This window comes from Eschrichtius robustus, chromosome 16 (genome assembly GCF_028021215.1).
Source record: "Eschrichtius robustus isolate mEscRob2 chromosome 16, mEscRob2.pri, whole genome shotgun sequence".
NCBI lineage: Eukaryota > Metazoa > Chordata > Mammalia > Artiodactyla > Eschrichtiidae > Eschrichtius > Eschrichtius robustus.
In genome coordinates this window covers 30,658,693-30,677,819 of record NC_090839.1, presented here as the reverse complement: position 1 = coordinate 30,677,819, position 19,127 = coordinate 30,658,693, and the positions used below count along the sequence as shown (strand labels likewise).

At 47.0% G+C, this 19,127-nt stretch overlaps 1 protein-coding gene across 4 annotated transcripts in view; it reads left to right on the top strand.

The window, feature by feature from the left end:
• Nucleotides 1-14,469, top strand: part of UBOX5 (U-box domain containing 5) — a 41,496-nt gene extending 27,027 nt beyond the window's left edge. For 2 of the 4 annotated variants that reach the window (XM_068524136.1, XM_068524134.1), the window contains exons 2-5: nucleotides 5,699-5,793; nucleotides 7,006-8,194; nucleotides 11,053-11,214; nucleotides 13,743-14,469. In XM_068524136.1, the coding sequence (XP_068380237.1) occupies nucleotides 5,740-5,793; nucleotides 7,006-8,194; nucleotides 11,053-11,214; nucleotides 13,743-13,951 (1,614 nt within the window). In that variant the 5' untranslated portion in view covers nucleotides 5,699-5,739 and the 3' untranslated portion in view covers nucleotides 13,952-14,469. Of the gene's footprint in view, nucleotides 1-1,912; nucleotides 2,076-5,698; nucleotides 5,794-7,005; nucleotides 8,195-11,052; nucleotides 11,215-13,742 lie in introns of all 4 variants that reach the window. The other 2 variants (XM_068524135.1, XM_068524137.1) reach the window with 2 other exon arrangements.
• Nucleotides 14,470-19,127: the final 4,658 nt, after the last annotated feature.

Sequence of the window (19,127 nt, the reverse complement as noted above, 5' to 3'; positions counted from 1 at the left end):
TTATCCTGTATGGGACTCTCTGCGCTTCCTGGACTTGGGTGGCTATTTCCTTTCCCATGTCAGGGAAGTTTTCAACTATAATCTCTTCAGATATTTTCTCGGGTCCTTTCTCTCTCTCTTCTCCTTCTGGGACCCCTATAATGCAAATGTTGTTGCGTTTAATGTTGTCCCAGAGGTCTCTTAGGCTGTCTTCATTTCTTTTCATTCTTTTTTCTTTATTCTGTTCCACAGCAGTGAATTCCACCATTCTGTCTTCCAGGTCACTTATCCGTTCTTCTGCCTCAGTTATTCTGCTATTGATTCCTTCTAGTGTAGTTTTCATTTCAGTTATTGTATTGGTCATCTCTGTTTGTTTGTTCTTTAATTCTTCTAGGTCTTTGTTAATCATTTCTTGCGTCTTCTCAATCTTTGCCTCCATTCTTATTCCGAGGTCCTGGATCATCTTCACTATCATTATTCTGAATTCTTTTTCTGGAAGGTTGCCTATCTCCACTTCATTTAGTTGTTTTTCTGGGGTTTTTTCTTGTTCCTTCATCTGGTACATAGCCCTCTGCCTTTTCATCTTGTCTGTCTTTCTGTAACTGTGGTTTTTGGTCCACAGGCTGCAGGATTGTAGTTTTTCTTGCTTCTGCTGTCTGCCCTCTGGTGGTTGAGGCTATCTAAGAGGCTTGATGGGAGGCTCTGGTGGTGGGTAGAGCTGACTGTTGCTGTGGCGGTCAGAGCTCCGTAAAACTTTAATCCACTTGACTGTTGATGGGTGGGGCTGGGTTCCCTCCCTGTTGGTTGTTTTGCCTGAGGCAACCCAACACTGGAGCCTACCTGGGCTCTTTGGTGGGGTTAATGGCAGACTCTGGGAGGGCTCACGCCAAGGAGCACTTCCCAGAACCTCCGCTGCCAGTGTCCTTGTCCCCACGGTGAAACAGAGCCACCCCCTGCCTCTGCAGGAGACCCCCCAACACCAGCAGGTAGGTCTGGTTCAGTCTCCCCCGGGGTCACTGCTCCTTCCCCTGGGTCCCGATGCGCACACTACTTTGTGTGTGCCCTCCAAGAGTGGGGTCTCTGTTTCCCCCAGTCCTGTAGAAGTCCTGCAGTCAATTCCCACTAGGCTTCAAAGTTTGATTCTCTAGGAATTCCTCCTCCCGTTGCCGGACCCCCAGGTTGGGAAGCCTGACGTGGGGCTCAGAACCTTCACTCCAGTGGGTGGACTTCTGTGGTATATGTGTTCGCCAGTCTGTGAGTCAGCCACCCAGCAGTTATGGGATTTGATTTTACTCTGATTGTGCCCCTCCTACCGTCTCACTGTGGCTTCTCCTCCGTCCTTGGATGTGGGGTATCCTCCTTGGTGAAGTCCAGTGTCTTCCTGTCGATGACTGTCCAGCATCCAGTTGTGATTCTGGTGCTCTCGCAAGAGGGAGTGAGAGCACGTCCTTCTACTCTGACATCTTGGTTAATCACCATTTACTATTGAGTTGGGTACTCAGATAAGTTTTGAAGGCTTTTCCATTTGGCTTCATACTCACAGGAAAGCTCTTCATCATGGCTCCAAGAAGACCCCCGCCCAACTTCTTCTGGTCCTGGCATTTACATTCTCAGATAAATGAATATCATGATATGTAGAATAAATCAAAGTGAAATGTAAGTAGATAACAGAAGATAGGAAGAATGTATATGTTAGTGAAATCAGTGCCTCCCACTGAGAAATCAAATCAGTACTTCAGTGGGTTGGCATTGTTACCTCTGCCAGAGTTTGTTTTTGTCTCTGAAAGTCAGAGAAAAGGCCTCGGATGTGGACTGTGGGGATAGAAATGATTGCAGACTAGAGATGATTGCCTTTATCTTACTAATATGAGCCACCTCTCAGTATTTTGGTATTGTAACACAGTTTCTTTCTCTTTGTTTTTTCTTACCAAAGCCCCCTCCCATCAGGGCAAAGAAGGGAGAAGAGAACTGCCTGTGACAGTGAAAAGAAAACCCTTGCAAACCCCAGAGCTGGCTAACTTCACGGCTTTACCTAGGACCAGCTTAGTTCTGCACTTGGAAGTCTGTCGTGTCACCACCTGTGTCAATATCATATTGTCTGTTTTCCTTTGGCAAATCTTAGGCTTGCTTTTTTAGGAGAAATGTTTTGTTTCCTTGGTCTGGGCTGTATATTCATTTTAATACTTCTATATTAAATTAAACTCAATGGCTTAATTTTTCATTTAAAACAAAACAAAAACTTAACAAGAAGCCACTGCCCTAGTTGGGCGGGAGAACTGAGGGAAGTGCTGCTCTAAATGAGCTCTGGTTTCCTGACCAAAAGGAGGAACATACAAGGGCCCTGAGAATATTTACATATGTAATACCTCAGACACTTATTTTTGGATTATTGTGGAGAACAAGAAGGTGTTAGAAGCCTGGAGATATTAATATAATCTTCCAAAAAAGGAATTCTATCAACTAGTCCATGTTGATTCCAGGGCAAACTCTAGGAGGCTTTGGCAAAGAGATGGCATATATGCCTCAAAAAGTGAGAAGCACAAAGAATTTCAGCACACATTCTGAACAAAGACTAAGAGACTTTAGGCCAAGGATTCTTTACCACATCAGATTCATCTCTCTTTTAATACATATTTTGTAGTGTACTGTCCTGAACTTAAAATCAAAGATAATATAACCTTCCTATATAGTTATAAAACAAACATATATATGTGCACACAAATGCCTTAACAGTAACTTAAAGTAAAAATTTTGAAGTGTGATAGTAAAATTTATTCTCATGTATGAATATTTAGGTATGACCATACTGGAAGGCATAAAGAAGTAATCAAGTGGGACTTCCCTGGTGGTCCAGTGGTTAAGAATCTACCTCCCAATGCAGGGGACTAAGGTCCTACATGCCGCAGGGCAACTAAGCCCGCGCGCTCGAGCCTGCGGGCCACGACTAGAGAGAAGCCCGCATGCCGCAACAAAGAGCCCATGTGCCACAAGGAAAGATCCTGCATGCTGTGACGAAGATCCCACATGCTGTAACTAAGACCTGACGCAGCCAAATAAATTTTTAAAAATAATAATAAAGAAGTAATCAAGGGAAGTCCCTGGTGGTCCAGTGGTTAGGTCTTGGCACTTTCACTGCCTGGGCACGGGTTTGATCCCTGGTTGGGGAACTGAGATCCCGTGAGCTGCGTGGCACAGCCAAAAAAAAAAAAAAAGTAATCAAAAGCTTTTACCAACATGTAGAATCACCATGAATGCAGACTTCTACAAATGTGGACTGTTAGATATATTAGCATTTCTGAATACCACAGTGATGTGGTTTTCAGAAGTAAACAAAGTATGATCTTCCTGTGGTCTACATGGAAATTCCCTTCCTAGAAAATTCAGCATGTATTAAAACCATGTTAAAAAATATTCTGTGTTTATATGTAAAACTGACATAGGGGCTAGGCTGAGATAGTAAACATTCACAGGTCTCATGGCAGATCTTCACTGTGCAGAAACTACTCACTAAAATGTTGCAGGATGCCCAACATGCCTGGCCTCTGCAGGTGGCACTTACGGAGCACGACAATACCAAGACCCCAGAGGTGGCCCTGTTGCTATTGGGAGTTTTTCATAGCCTTGTCTGTTAGATGGAAAAGCACAGAATGGCTGGCTGGCCTCATTCAAGGAGTTCAAATCCGTTGGAGAGGCTTACCACTGGGAGGGATGTTTCTAGTGCCTTCCCTACTTCTCTACAGAGAAAAACGAAGGCTGTTGGACATTAGTCTTTTTCTTTCAGTCTTATTGAGCTATAACTGACATATAACATTGTATAAGTTTAAGGTGTACAACATAATGATTTAATATATGTATATATTGTGAAATGATTACCATAATAAGCTTAGTTAAACATCTATCACCTCACATAGTTACTTTTTTTTTTTTTTTGTCTTGTGATGAGAACTTTTAAGGTCTGTTCTCTTAGGAGCTTTCAAATATACAATACAGTGTTAACTGTAGTCACCATGTTGTACATTACATCCCCAGAACTTATTTATCTTAACTAGAAGTTTGTACCTTTTAACCACCTTCATCCATTTCCCTTACCCTGCTTATTGGTCATCAAAATGACTACAGTTGACCCTTGAACAGCACCGGTTTGAACTATGCAGGTCCACTTACATGTGGATTTTTTTTCACTAAATACATATGACAGTACCACACAATTTGAGGTTGGTTGAATCCACTTATGTGGAAACAATACAGAGGGCAGACTGTAAAGATAAACGTGGGTTTTCAACACCTGTGTGGAGGGTCAGTGCCCTTAAACCCTGTGTTGTTCAAGGGTCAGATGTGTTTGTTTTAATTTATTTATTTTTGGCTGCATTGGGTCTTCATTGCTGCACGCAGGCTCTCTCTAGTTGCGGTGAGCAGGGTCTACTCTTCATTGCAGTGCGTGGGCTTCTTATTGCAGTGGCGTCTCTTGTTGCAGAGCACAGGCTCTAGGCATGTGGGCTTAGTTGTTCCGTGGCATGTGGGATCTTCCTGGACCAGGGATCGAACCCATGTCCCCTGCATTGGCAGGCAGATTCTTAACCACTGTGCTACCAGGGAAGTCCCGAGGGTCAGCTGTATTTGGATTAGATGTTCTTTTTTTTAATATATATGAATTTATTTATTTATTTATTTTTGGCTGTGTTGGGTCTTCATTGCTGCGTGCGGGCTTTCTCTAGTTGCGGTGGGTGGGGGCTACTCTTCCTTGTGGTGTGTGGGCTTCTCATCTCAGTGGCTTCTCTTGTTGCGGAGCACGGGCTCTAGGTGCGTGGGCTTCAGTAGTTGTAGCCCGTGGGCTCAGTAGTTGTGGCTCACGGGTTCTAGAGCGCAGGCTCAGTAGTTGTGGCGCATGGGCTTAGTTGCTCCATGGCATGTGGGATCTTCCCGGATCAGGGCTCAAACCCGTGTCCACTGCATTGGCAGGCGGACTCTTAACCACTGTGCCACCAGGGAAGCTCCTAGATGTTCTTTTAAGGTGCTTTTCAACTCTAAGATTTTCTACTTCTCAATAACGACATTTTTGATTCTTCTAGTTGTTTTCGTGTTAATAAGAAAACATAATTGCATTAACAAGTGTTAAATGACAATGATGCATAGCACAACTACGATTATTTTCTGTGACCCTTTTCGTTCTAAACCTTCTGGCTAAGTAGTCCTCTTTTTTCTTTGAGCTCATCCACTTTTGACCCTCTCTTTCCTGTGGGGAGCCCCCTGCAGAGCTGATAGGCTCTTGCCTCCACTGGGGCTTTAGAACAGTTGTCATCCGGAGAACCAAACTACACAGTCTACAAAAGAAATCTGCTTTGTAATTTTTCAGTGACTAATTTCCCAGTATCCCATGTAGTATACAAAAAGAGTGAGTATAGACCATGAGAATGTGTGTGTGTTAAAGTTTTATTGTTATCCTGTTTGATTCTCATCTCTTTTTTTTTTTTAACATCTTTATTGGAGTATAATTGCTTTACAATGGTATGTTAGTTTCTGCTTTATAACAAAGTGAATCAGCTATACATATACATATATCCCTGTATCTCTTCCCTCTTGCGTCTCCCTCCCTCCCACCCTCCCTATCCCACCCCTCTAGGTGGTCACAAAGCACCAAGCTGATCTTATGAATCAACTCCTAAAAGTTTAGATTTGAATTTTAACTTGTCTAATACCAAGTTTTATTTTTTCATTTAAGGCTATTTCTGATGCTTGGAAGCTATCCTTTCAACCGTAAGGATGGTAATAAATCTTTGCCTCCCACAGTTCAGACCAAGAATCTACTGCAACAAGGTAAACAAAACAAGTATATACACATAAATAAATATATGACATCTATTTTTCATGTTTTTCCCCATTTCCTGCCCTGTGTATATAGACTTAATTCAGACTTAATGTGCTTTCACCCTCATTGTTTTAGAGTCTACCAGATGATATTTAGGTAAGCATGGGTCAGACTGCACCTCTAGAGTCAGACAGCACCGTTACAAGCTGAGTTGTGACTCATTTTGTGGAGGGTTCTCTTCCCTTTGACAATAAATTTTAATTTCACTCAAGGTCAAAGTGAAGGTAGAAATTCTCTCTCTCCCATGCTGTTGTTCTTGCTAACTTCTCATGCTAGAAATAATGGCTTATATTTGTTATATGGATTCCTTGTTCTTTATTATTTGAATTAAACTGCCTCCCCTTTTGTACAAAGCTGGATATCTTCCACAGTCCAATGCAGGGAGTAAGGATACTCCAAGGGGAGAATTGAACTTCTTCCCCAATTTGGAATTTCTGCACACAGCACATTATTTCAGGTTCCCAGGTTGTTAAGCTGACTCCTTCAGACAAGGATATCTTAAAATTTCCATTGGTTATAACAAGTATTGGAAACATTAAAAGGGAGAAAGGAAAAAGCTACTCACAATCCCACCCCTAGCACATTCACTGTTTTAAATTTCCCATAGTGTTTTGTGGTCCTTGTCTCTGTGCAAACTTTTTTTTCCAAGTTTCATCATTCATAGATTTACAAGAAGTTCCTTTGTTATGCCTTCCTAGGGAAACTCTTATAATTGATAGAGTCCAAATACAAAATTGAGAACTTCAGTGAACATCTTTATTTTTCCCTAAATCTGTACATTTTCATCCTCTGAATTTAAAAACAAAAAAAACCCAAAAACAATCCAAAAAACACTTGTAAATCTGCCCCCTTTTCACAGACATGTTATTTTGAAGGGATTTTTTTGTTGGTTAGGCAGAGTTTTATTGCTCATTTTTTAAGGATGGGCAGTATTTGGGGACACAGTTGCCCTCAGCCTTTGACCTGATCTTGGATGCCTGCCAAAAAAAAAAAAAAAAAAGAAAACCCCAGGAAAATTTGATGTAATAGAGGAAATTTCAAATGAGGAACTTCAGATTTTCTTTAAAGAGTTGTCTTAGAAGTGACAAGTTGTTGAAAACTAGTTGTCTTCATTTGGATCTCATCAAATCAATGTGTCTCATTTTTGTCATTAAATCTAGATATCAGCTGATGGTTATGAAGTAGAAAATCTCATCTCTGAAGACCTCACAAAGAGAAGTCATGGTTTTAGGACAGAGTATTTCATTAAGCCACCAGTCTATGTGACAGTTTCCTTTCCCTTCAATGTGGAAATCTGTAGGATTAACATAGACCTCACAGCTGGGGGAGGCCAGAATGTCACTGGCCTGGAAATGTATACATCTGCCTTGTCCAGCAGAGTGTCTTGGAATACCCCCGAGGGCCAGACCCCAGGCCCAGATGAGCCATCCATTCCGGACAAAGAAGCGTTCACTTTGGTGGGCAAAGTCTTGTTGAAAAACCAGAGCCAAGTGGTGTTTAGCCACAGGGGCTTCAAAGCCAGGCCACCTTTTGGCCCGATGGAAGCCACACTCCCCTCCCCTGCTGTTGTGGCCCAGGAGCTCTGGAATAAAGGGGCTCTTTCTCTTAGTCATGTGGCCCATCTCAAGATTTGTATCACCCATGTGACAGGCAGTGGTATCCCTTGTATCAAGCGGTTGGAAGTATGGGGTCAGCCAGCCAAAACCTGCTCTCAGGAGGTGATAGACAGTGTTTTGCTGGTTGCCTCAGAGAGCCTCCCTCAGGACTTGTCTCTACAGGCCCCAGCCTTGCCCATGGAGAGTGACTGTGATCCTGGGGGCCAGTCTGAGGGCCAGCAGGCCCCCTCCAGCCTACTGGAGCTGGCCGAGGTAATTCGGGATGTACCTGAAGAGTTCCTGGATCCCATCACCCTGGAGATCATGCCTTACCCCATGCTGCTGCCCTCAGGCAAGGTCATTGACCAGAGCACGCTGGAGAAGTGTAACCGTAGTGAAGCCACATGGGGCCGAGTGCCCAGTGACCCTTTCACAGGAGTAGCCTTTACTCCACACTCCCAGCCCCTGCCTCACCCCTCCTTGAAGGCCCGGATCGACCATTTCCTGCTGCAGCACTCCATCCCTGGCTGCCACCTGCTTGGGAGAGCACAGACTGCATTGGCAGTGACCCCTTCTTCCATTGCTCTGCCCTCTCAGAAAAGGAAGATGGAGCAGGGTGAACATGCCCCAGACAGTAGCCTTGGCTTAAATGCTTCCTGTTTTTCTACCACAAGCCTTCTGGTCTCACCCACTACCTCAGAGCACACTGCTAAGAAAATGAAAGCTGCCAGTGAGCTCATGGATTGTTCAACAGGTAATCCCTCGTCTTATGTCCAAGCCGTCGTCATCTCTACTCCTCCCGGGTGACACTTGGCACTTGCCCTTTGTTTTATGCTTTGCTGGCTTAAATTACACCAAAACTTACTGGCTTAAAGAACCACACGTTTATTATCTTACAGCTTCTCCAGTCAGGAATCTACGCATTGCTTAGCTGGTTTGTCTGCTTTAGGGTGTTCCAAGGCTGCTATCAAAGTGTTGGCAGGGCTGCAGCCATCTCAAGTCTTGGCTGGGGAAGGATTCACTTCCAGGGTCACTCGTGATTGTTGCAGGATTCAGTTCCTTGCTGAATTGTTGCACTGGGGGCTTCACTTCCCTTTTGTCTGGTGGCTGGATTCTGCCCTCAATTCCTTGCCATATGGGCCTCTCAAGGGCAGCACACAACATGGTAGCTGTGTACACCAGCATGTGCAAACAAGTGGAAGTCAGTCTTGTAGAACCTAATCACAGAGTGACATTCCATCACTTCTATTGTATTCTGTAAGAAGCAAGTTACTAAGTTCAGGTGGGATTCATTGGGGGCCATTTCAGACACTCTCCCACACCATTGATTCCTATTTTATTCAACGTATTTACCCAAGATTGGTGGTTGGATTTTGTCTAATGGCTTTTCAATATCAGTAGAGATGATATTATGATTTTTCATCCTTAGATCTTTTAATACAGTAAAGTACATTAATAGGCTTCTTAATATTGAACCACTTATATTCCTGCAAGAAACTCCATTTGGTCATGCTGCTTTTAGTGTACTGCTTAATTCTGTTTGCTAGTGTTTTTATTTAGGATTTTTGCCTTCACTAATGAGATTGGACTGCAGCTGTGTGTGTGTGTGTATGTGTGTGCACGAGTACACATCATCATCTGTCAGGTTTTGGTATCAATGATTTGCTCCATAAGAAGAATTAGGAAATTTTCCTTTTCTAAACTCTGGAACAATTTAGTAGTATTAGAATCATTTACTCTTCCTCCCTCCCTCCCTCCCTTCCTTCCTATCTGTCTGTCTATCTATCTATCTATCTATCTATCTATCTATTTATCTGTCTATGCTGGGTCTTAGTTGCGGCATGCAGTATCTCTGTTGCTGCATGCGAGATCTTCGTTGCGGCATGCAGGATCTTTTTTTCTTTTTAGTTGCGGCATGTGGGATCTAGTTCCCTGACCAGGGATCGGACCCGGGCCCCCTGCATTGGGAGCGTGGAGTCTTAACAACTGCACCACCAGGGAAGTCCCTCATTTACTCTTTACATGTTTGGTAGAATTCCCCTGTGATTTTCATTGCTTGGTGCTTTTGGAGATAGCTCTTTGACAACTTTTTCTTTTTCCTTATGAAAACTAGTCTGTTTAGAGTCTATCATTCTTTTTTTTTAACATCTTTATTGGAGTATAATTGCTTTACAATGTTGTGTTAGTTTCTGCTGTATAACAAAGTGAATCAGCTATATGTATACGTATATCCCCATATCCCCTCCCTCTTGAGCCTCCCTCCCACCCTCCCTATCCCACCCCTCTAGGTCGTCACAGAGCAGCGAGTTGATCTCCCTGTGCTATGCTGCAGCTTCCCACTAGCCATTCATTTTACATTTGGTAGTGTATATATGTCCATGCCACTCTCTCACTTCGTCCCAGCTTCCTCTTCCCTCCCGTGTCCTCAAGTCTGTTCTCTACGTCTGCATCTTTATTCCTGTCCTCCCACTAGGTTCATGAGTACCATATTTTTAGATTCCATATGTATGCGTTAGCGTATGGTATTTGTTTTTCTCTTTCTGACTTACTTCACTCTGTATGACAGACTCTAGGTCCATGCACCTGTATCATTCTTTAAAGTTCCTCTCTTAGTCTAAAAGGCTTATGCCGATAGCACACTTAAAGGTTACGTATGTGTCTTCTCTGACTTTGAGTGTAAATTTTAGTTAACAAGACCCCCAGAAACTCCTGGAAGCATCTGAGGTGCAGTGAGGCAAGATGAGCAGAAAGGTACTTAGACCTTGATATTTGTGGAGGTCTCCAGTGGTGTTGGCCTTGACAGATTTGTTGGTGACACAGGACCACGCTGACCAGTGCTCCTTCAAGGCCTCAAGCGGATATCCTATGTCCTACATACTGTAGACCAAACATTCCACTCCCCACTTTGGGGTACTTCTGTGGTGCCACTTTGGGGAACCCTGCTATCAGGCAGATCTCTAGGTCCTTTCTTCGGCAGCTGTCCCCATCTCCTGTTACCTTCACCCTCAGCCCATATCCAGAGAAGGCCCTATAGATAGTGGAGTGGGCAGAGTGAGGTCTTCATTATTCCACTCGATAATAACTGCTTTGCTTTACCTAGGAAGCAAGGGGACACGAACACCAAGGGAGTGCAAGCCAGTGGCCCTGCAGAGTTGAGGGGGCCCTAGCAGGGAGGAGATGGGGAAAGAGCAGACTAAGGCTGTTGGGGAGGGCATGGGGGCAAGGAGCAGGGGTACAAAACTGGGCGTTTACTTGCCCCAGTCATTTCCTTGGCAGGCAGGGAGGCCTTCAGAAAGTAGGGTACAGTTCTACAGGTGAGCCAGGAGGTGGCCCAGGCCTGCCCAGCAATTTGTACAGGAGGAGAAAAGCTAGCACAGAGTCCAGGAATCCTGAAAGCAGTGTGGGATGGGTAAGAACTGCCCGGGACCCCAGGGCTTTAACTCCTGGTATCCTGTCGTCACAGTCCATTAGTAGACATTAGGGAGGACCTTCTTTATGTTTGTGTCTATTTGAAGTTAGAAGTACCATTTGTGGTTCTCAGAGGACTTTGTGTTTTGGTCTTCGCTTTTGCCAAACCTCTCTGGATATTGTGGTCTGTGCGTCTCTCAACAGGTCCAGTATCCCATGAGCAAAAGCTGTCACAAAGCTTAGAAATTGCCTTGACGTCAACCCTTGGCTCCATGCCCTCCTTCACAGCTCGGCTGACCAGGGGACAGCTCCAGCACCTCAGCACAAGAGGGAGCAGTGCTTCCTGGAGGCCAGGCTCCAGCTCGGGTAAGAGGGGCCCTGCCTATCTCCTCAGAGCCCTTGAACAGGATGCCGGGCCATGCCTCTGGGGCTCTGTGAACCTCTATGCCCAGGCTCCTTAGCTCCAACACCCAGGCCTTTCCTTTTCCAGGGGGAGTTCAAGGGCTGCCTATGAAGTTTAACTCTTCACAAGAAAGTCTTTCTTTAGTCAATTCTTAGTAATTCTGTGGCGTTGGGGATTGGTATTTTTTGGTAAGATCTAGTGTTAATTACTCTGTCCTGAGGACTTTTGTTTGTTTCTCCCTTTTTGCTTATTTTTCTTATGTAGTCTGTCTCTCATCTGACATCTGGGGTACTTTATGTAAATGTGGAGGGTGGTTTCAAGTTGAGTATGTCATCTTCATCCCTTCCTATTAACATTTTCACCAGTATCTTAGAACAGTGATAGCTTACTGTGCTAGGTTTTGCCTAAAATGAACCTGGGACCACAATGGATGATAGGATCGGTTAGGATACAAAGTGAGAGAACCTGGAGCATTTTTTACAAGATGAAGTCTGGTGGGGCTAATGATAAGGTATACACTTGTTTCCTCCTGCCTATCCAAAGTTAGTCTGTTCTCTTATTGCCTGCATCCCAGGCCATCTTACCTGTTCTGCCTCTTGTCCCCTCCACCCCCTGTCTCTCTGATTATGTTTCCATCCTAATCATTCCCAGAACCTGTCTTGTCCAGGTGACCAGCAATTTCCATGACCCCAAATTCGATGGTCACTTACCCTCTCAGCAGCGTCTCTTGTGGCTAACCAGCTCTCCTTCCTGAAACACCTTCTGTCTTGGCCTTCCAGATGTTATGCTCTTTTTCTCCCCATTTTCAATGGTCTCTCTTCAGTTTCCATTGCTGATTCTTCCTTCTCTTCCAGACTCTTGTCTTAGACCCTCTTCTCTATACTCTGTGTCACTCAAGTGAGAGCCCACTTGGCCTGTGACTGCCCATATTCACCTGTAGCTCCTTCCTCTCCTTGGAACTCAGATCCTGACCTCCCTTACAGCTTCTTGGCACCTCTATGTGGGAAACTCATGGATATCTTAAGTGAATTTCTAACTCAGAACTGCAGGCGCCTCCAAAGGTTTTTCCCCATAGCCCCCCATCATCCAGTCACTGGTAAAAGAGCAAGCATCTTCTACCCTGTGGTCAAGCCTATAACATTGAGGTCATCCTTGGTTTCCGTCAACATTCCTGACATTCTATTCATCATCAAGTCTTGTTTACACAGACTCCAAACTAGATCCAAAGTAGATCTCTCTACTTTCATCTCTACATTTCTCTCTCTACTTTCATCTCTACTTTCATCATCGTCTTGTTTACACTGCTCCAAAGTAGATCTCAGGGATGTCCTCTCTGCTCCATTACTCTTGCTGCTACCCTGGCCCCAGCTCCTGCACTGCTCTCCCAGATTCCTGTAGCAGCCTCTGCTGCTCCTCCACAGTCACCCTTGCCTTGCCCATCCTCCTCATAGGAGCCAGAGGGATCTTTTTATGTAAGCCAGATCATGATACTCCACTTCTTAGAATCCTTCCAGGGTATCCCATTGAACTTGGAATAAAATATAAATTGCTGCCTGTGAGGTCCTGCATGTTCCAGCCCTGCTCCACCCTCCTCTGCCACTCTCTCACACATCACACCTTTGTCTTTTCTGTTTCTTTAATGGACCAGCCACTCTTTGTACTTGCTGTCCCTTTCGCTCATGCATGGCTGGCTCCCTTTCATTCTTATGGCTCTTCACCCAAAAGGTCATCCTTGCCCTCTCCAGATGGGTGTGGATTGGGGAAGAAAGAGCAGCCTCCCTAGGCAAGGGCCACGAGAGAAGAGCAGCAGGTATAGCTTGGGGAGGAGGGGTGGCAAGACCTGCCCACTGTGGCCCTCATTCAGGAGACCCTGTGGGAAGCATGAAGGAGAGAGCCTGCAGCACAAGAGAGGGATTGATGGGTCAGGAGGGGAGTTGCTGGGCTACAGGGCTAAAGAGACTCAGGTGCCAGGCTCAGCAGGCAGGTCTGCTACAGACAGACCTCAGCCCTGCCCCTCTGGTGACCTCCGTCCCCCCTTGACCTGCCCAACCTGGGCACCTCAGACCATTTTTTGCTTTTTCTTCTTGTCACATCTCACCTTTCTTGCAGTTTATCAAGGTTGTCAGGGTGAGCTTGTGCCTTGCTCTGACCTTGGCAGCCTATCCAGGGGAAAGTCCATCTTGCTGGGAGAGCAGCAGGAAGGGCCCAGTGCTGCCCAGCAGCCCTCAGAAGCCAGCTTTTCTTGAGCATTCATTGGAGCACCGAGATTTGATTATGGAGAGGAGGCTCCCCAGATTCTCAGGCTCCCTGGCATCCTCTCCTCCCAGATCAGTCAGAGGCGGCCTAGGGAGGGAGGAAGCCAGGCTGCTGAAGGGATGCAGGGTAGGGAAGCTTCTTGTCCTACTCCAGGCACATGCCCGCCTCCAGGATGGAGCCTGGACTGGGGGCAGCTTTTCCTAACCCTGGCCTATTTTCTTCCCTGATTCACCAGAGCAGCCTGGGAGCATCCTGGGCCCCGAATGCACATCCTGCAAAAGAGTGTTCTCTCCCTACTTCAAAAAGGAGCCCGTGTACCAGCTTCCCTGTGGCCATCTCCTGTGCCGGCCCTGCCTGGGTGAGAAGCAACGCTCCCTGCCCATGACATGCATAGCCTGCCAGCAGCCATTTGCCAACCAGGACGTTCTGCGGGTTCACTTCTGAGTGACTGGCCTCAACCTGAGAAGACCCATCGCTGGGAGGAGCTGAGGAGGAGCGAGTGGGGGGTCAAAGCTCCTAAGGTCTGGCCAGGCCCCAGGCACAGGGGGGCCTCTGCTTTCTCGCGGGCTTTCCCTTTGTCTCCTCCCACAGCGTAGCACATGGGCCTGCGGAGTGAGGGGTCAGGGAAAGGGCTCTCCACGCCCGCTCAAGTGGCAATAGGATAACAAAGCCATAGTTTGAGCTGGGAGGGATGGGGGAGATGTCCCTGCCCTCCCATGCCTCCCTGCCAGCACCCCCTGCCAGAGCCCAGGGCCTGCTAGAGCCAGCCCCACCCTCTGAGGCCCCCCAGGTCGTCTGCACACACCCCTCAGCCTACAAGGTGGATGTGAATGTGGCTTGGGATCTCAGAGAGAGCCTCCACCTTCAGTGTCACCCAAAAGTGGAGCATGGCAAGGATCTGTGGAGTGAATGACTCAGCCCCTCTGACTGGCAGACCACTCCGAGCCTTAATAAAGCAATGGTTGACGTCTGCTGTGGGCTTCCTCTTGTCTGTGTCATCATACTCCTCTACCCCACCTGCACGCACACAAAGTGGGACTGTCACAGGGCAGCCGTGAGCAGTCACTGCACCCCAGTCAGATTGTAATTTGAGTCAATGGCCTGAAGGGACAAGAAGTTGCATTTGCAGGTGCATCTGATGCATGAGGGTTTGCAGGTGGGTGTGCATGCCAATTGGGAGGGTTGAGCAGCTCCCTAGGCTGGTGACGGCTTGCTTAGCTGCGTGTTGGCAGAGCTGCACTGCCCTCCGAGGGGAGAAGGTACCTTTTCTGCATGGGGCCTATTTCAGCAAAGATACTTGTGGATAGATTGCATTTTTTTTTCCCATTCAAAATTTTGGAGTCCCAGAGGGAAAATAAGTATTCCTACAACTGTTTACTGTATGGAGTAGATCCTAGTCATGGAAGAATATCCGTGAGAAAATACGCTGTGCTAGTCCCTGTTCCCTCTGAGCATGTTTGGGAAGGAGGAGCACAGCGATGCTTCTTATTTTATTCTTGAGATTTCATCCCAGCCACCGGTGGACAGGCTGCGGGGGTCCCTCAGGCCACTCAGGATACTGAGCCACCTGCTCTCCGCTACTCCCACAGGCCTGCCGCTTCCGCTTTGCTCTAGTGGGACCCTCCAGGGCAGAGGCCAGCGTTCTCTCTGGCTTCCACGCTTTGCTCACAGGGCAGAGAGAACTATAGTTCTTACACTAATGGGGGAAGGAGGGAGCTTATTAAAAATTCCATTCTTGGACTCCAGATCGTAAGAGTTTAGAGATTTGGGGTTGAGGTTAGAGAATGTGTTTTTAAGAGTTCCTAGAAGGTGTGTATGACCACAAAGGTGGCTGTGGAGAGGCAATCCCACCCTCCCCTCTGCCTCCTGGTGACACTTCCCTTGACCCCTCCTCACATGAGCCTCCAAGGTCTGCATTGGTGGGCTTTCCTCTTGGCTGGCGAGGCTCCCGTGTGTCCTTTGGCTTTAAATGTCTGGGTCAGTCCAGATTATTGCCTTATCTTCCTTGTGTGCTTGTGTTCTAGGAAAAGCCCCACCGTTGCAGCAAAAGCACTGCTACAGAGGGGAGGGCAGTTCCTACCCTCAGCCTGTCATGGGCTCAGGGTAACAGCCTAGTTCCCCAAGAGCAAGTTTGCTGCTGGGAGGCCTTCCCTCTGGGGTTTGTCTCGTCTCTCCCAACCTGGGAGCCTGAGGAAGCCGCCAGCGTGGGGTCAGCATAAAGCGCAGAGTGCCCAGATGAGGGCAGAGGTTCCTCCCCTCCTGCAGGGGGCCTGGTGATCTGCATTTTGAACAGGCTTCTGCTCCCCAGGTAGCTCTGGGAGGAAGCCAGGCATGGGAGCCCCTGTGATGGACAGGTGGAGCCATATCCACATCCTTGGAAATGCATCCATTTTTATCTTAAAGAGTCCCCTAAAATGAAGTGGTCTTTTCACCACCCTTGCCAGAAACACACAAAGCACTGCTGGGCTCTGTTTCTCTCCCCTAGAAAATGAGAATAACTTTTCTCTTGCTGCCAACTAGACTCAAAGGATAGTTTGTTTCTCACCAGAGCCCAGGGTGGGCACAAAGCAGTTAACCAATAAACTCAAGGAGCTGGACTCTTGACTCTGAGAAGACTCGGGACTTCAAAGCCTTGTGACCCCACTGCCCCCTTGCCTGACCACAGGGTCTGTGGGGGCACATGTCCCCTTTCCTGTAGCATTTACTCAACAAAAAGTCCATTTGGGGGCACGCAGCCCTGGGCCCTTTGAGAGCAGGAAGCTGGGCCCCAGCGGCTGGTCTCCAAATCTTCATCCCCAAGGTGCAGAGTGAGGCCTTGCCCCACATCATGGCCGTCCCCTTGTGGGGCCAGGGCCCCAGGCCTTGGCTACTCTGCCCTCACTCATGCTCGCTCTGCCTTCACCCTCCAGCCCCAGGGGCAGGCAGAAAGGAGGGCCACTCAGAAGTAGTCCTGAAGGTAGAAGAAGTAGGAAAACCGAATCACCAAGAGGAGCAGCTGCTCTGTGCCCGGAGTACTCCATCTCCAGGCGTCTGCGTCTGGGTCCTGGAGCTGAAAGGCTCCCCCATCCCCTCGTCAGCCCTGCTTCCTCCCGTGGGTCTCCAGCCTGAGGCCACTCAGCTGCTGGGTGCTTTTCCATTCCCCAAGAAATGGTCCTCTGCTGCCTGGCTTGCTGTAAGTAGGTCTGCAGACAGAGACCTGCCCCTGGAGGACCCCCCTGACAGGCTGCCGGGCTGCCGGGCTGCTGCTCACCTCCCGTCTGCAGTATTGTGATGCTGGGCTGGCTGCCTGTGTGCTGGCCACTGGGGCAGGGGCGGGGCTGCTGGTGTGCTGGGCCCTCCCGCGGAGCTGCCCTCTCCCCTCTCCAGCCCACACCGGCCTGCTTGGCTGCTCAGTCCACTTACACAGGCAGGATCTTTCCTTCCAGTTCTAGGCTGGAAGGGGAGTGGCTGGATTGGGAATTGGCCAAAGAGGCACTGGCCAGTAGAGTGGCTATTTAAAGTAAATAAAAATAACTCAGTTCCTCAGTCACACCAGCCACATTTGAAGTACTGGATAGTTACATGTGCTAGTGGCTACCCTGTTGGACAGCACAGATACAGAACATTCCACCATCAAAGAAAGTTCTATTGGACAGTGCTGGCCCTCGGTGTTCCCCTTACCGCTTAGGAACTTGTCTCGCGGGAAAGTAAGGAAACACCCCTACACGGGGGTGGAGCTTGTAACGGAGAGCAGGACAGTGGGGTAGAGAATCAGATGAGCCCGCACCTTGCCGGCCACCCCCACCCCCGACCTGGCAGAGGCCATGCCCCCAGGCTCCTCCCTGCTGTAATGCGCTCCCTCCCTTACAAAGAGATGCCTTGGCCCAGAGGGTGACAAAAATCTCCAGAGTGGCACAGGGAGGAGGTGAGGAGGAAGGAGGAAGAGGCAGCCATGTGGCAGTTGGCAGGTTTTTTCCACCAAGGTTTGCATCAGTAACAAGGTAATGCTACCCATAGCCATACTACTGAGAGGTGACCACTCAAACATGGCTCTCTTGGCTCTTTTCCCTTCCAATATTTTTTTACAAAGAAAAAGAGACACGTGTATGTACTGTGTGGTTCTGTTGCCTGCTATTTCCCTTAACATTATTTAATGGACATTTGCCCTCATTACACACTATTCTTATTATAAAGATCATTTTGAAGAACAAGCCGGAATAACTAGAAAAAAGCTGAAAATGAACAGTTTGATTTGGGGGTGGGGAAAACTAACCCATGAATACACAGACAGAGCAATGAAAAAAATTTAAAAATCCAGAAACAGGCCCAACTGCATATGGAAATTGGGGCAGGGGGGACCTCTCAGTAAGTGGTGCTGGAGTCACTGGAAGAAGGAAACCATCTAAGAACTAGAAGAAAATGGAAAATGAGGAAATTCTTGTAAACCTGGAAGTGAGAAAAACTTTCCTGAATTCAGAATCCACATATAGTTAGGGGAAAGATTGATAAATTTGACTACATAAAAAAACAAAAAAAAACCTCTTACATAGGAAAAGAAAGCCACCATTAGCCAAGTAAAAACACAAATTACAAACTGGGAAAATACAATATGTAAGTTGTATTACAATGGTTAATATTCCAATATATAGCTTCTAAAACTAAAGACACACAAAGAAATGCAAATGGCCTTTTAAGCATGTCAAAAGATGCTCAACCTTGCTCATAATATGATGAAATAAAAAATAAGCCTGAAATACCATTTCTTGTTTAGCAGATTGGCACAAATCTCAAAATTTGGCCACAATCTGCTGGTGAGGCTGTGGGAATGCAAGGGGTACACCCTCTGTGGAGGAGAATATCTAGCAAAGTTACATACGCATGATCCCTCTGACCCAGCCATCTCACCTATAGGATTCTAGCCCAAAGATTCTTTGGCAAAAAAGACAACGATTCCAACCCTACCAACAGGCAGCCTGAGCAGCCAGGGCTGGTCTGGGGGGCTTAGAGCCACGTCATCCCCTGTGGAGTGGCCAGCTGTGTCCAGAAGATGGGCCCAGGAACAAGTAGTCTGCACACACATGATTTTGCATGTATTATCAAGGAGATTATAGAGAATTTGAAGCCCATCCAGGTATGAAAAACAACAACAACAACAAAAAACCTTTTCATTCAGAAGTCTTTCAGGTGGTCCAGTGGTTAAGAATCTTTCTTGCAATGCAGGGGATGCCGGTTCAATCCCTGGTCGGGGAACTAAGATCCCACATTCCAAGGGGCAACTAAGCCCGCACGCCACAACTAGAGAAGCCCGAGCACCACAACTAAGACCCGATGCAGCCAAAAATAACAAATAAAAATAAATAAATAAGTCTTTTAGAAAGTTTCTATATATTGAGCATGCCGTCCTGGGAATTGTGCTAAGCACTTCACACATATTATCTCATTTCATCCTCACAACTCTCAGTAGAAGGAGTAAGCCGAGGCCCAGTTCCATGAAGAGCTCATCTGACTGACTCCAAGGTCACCAACTTAACCCCTGAGATGCTCTGAAGGTAGTAGAGGCTGGCAAAGATCAGACTCAGGTCCCCTCTACAGGGGTGGCCTGGATGTTGTCACCACAGAGCCACTAAAGATCCCTCCATTG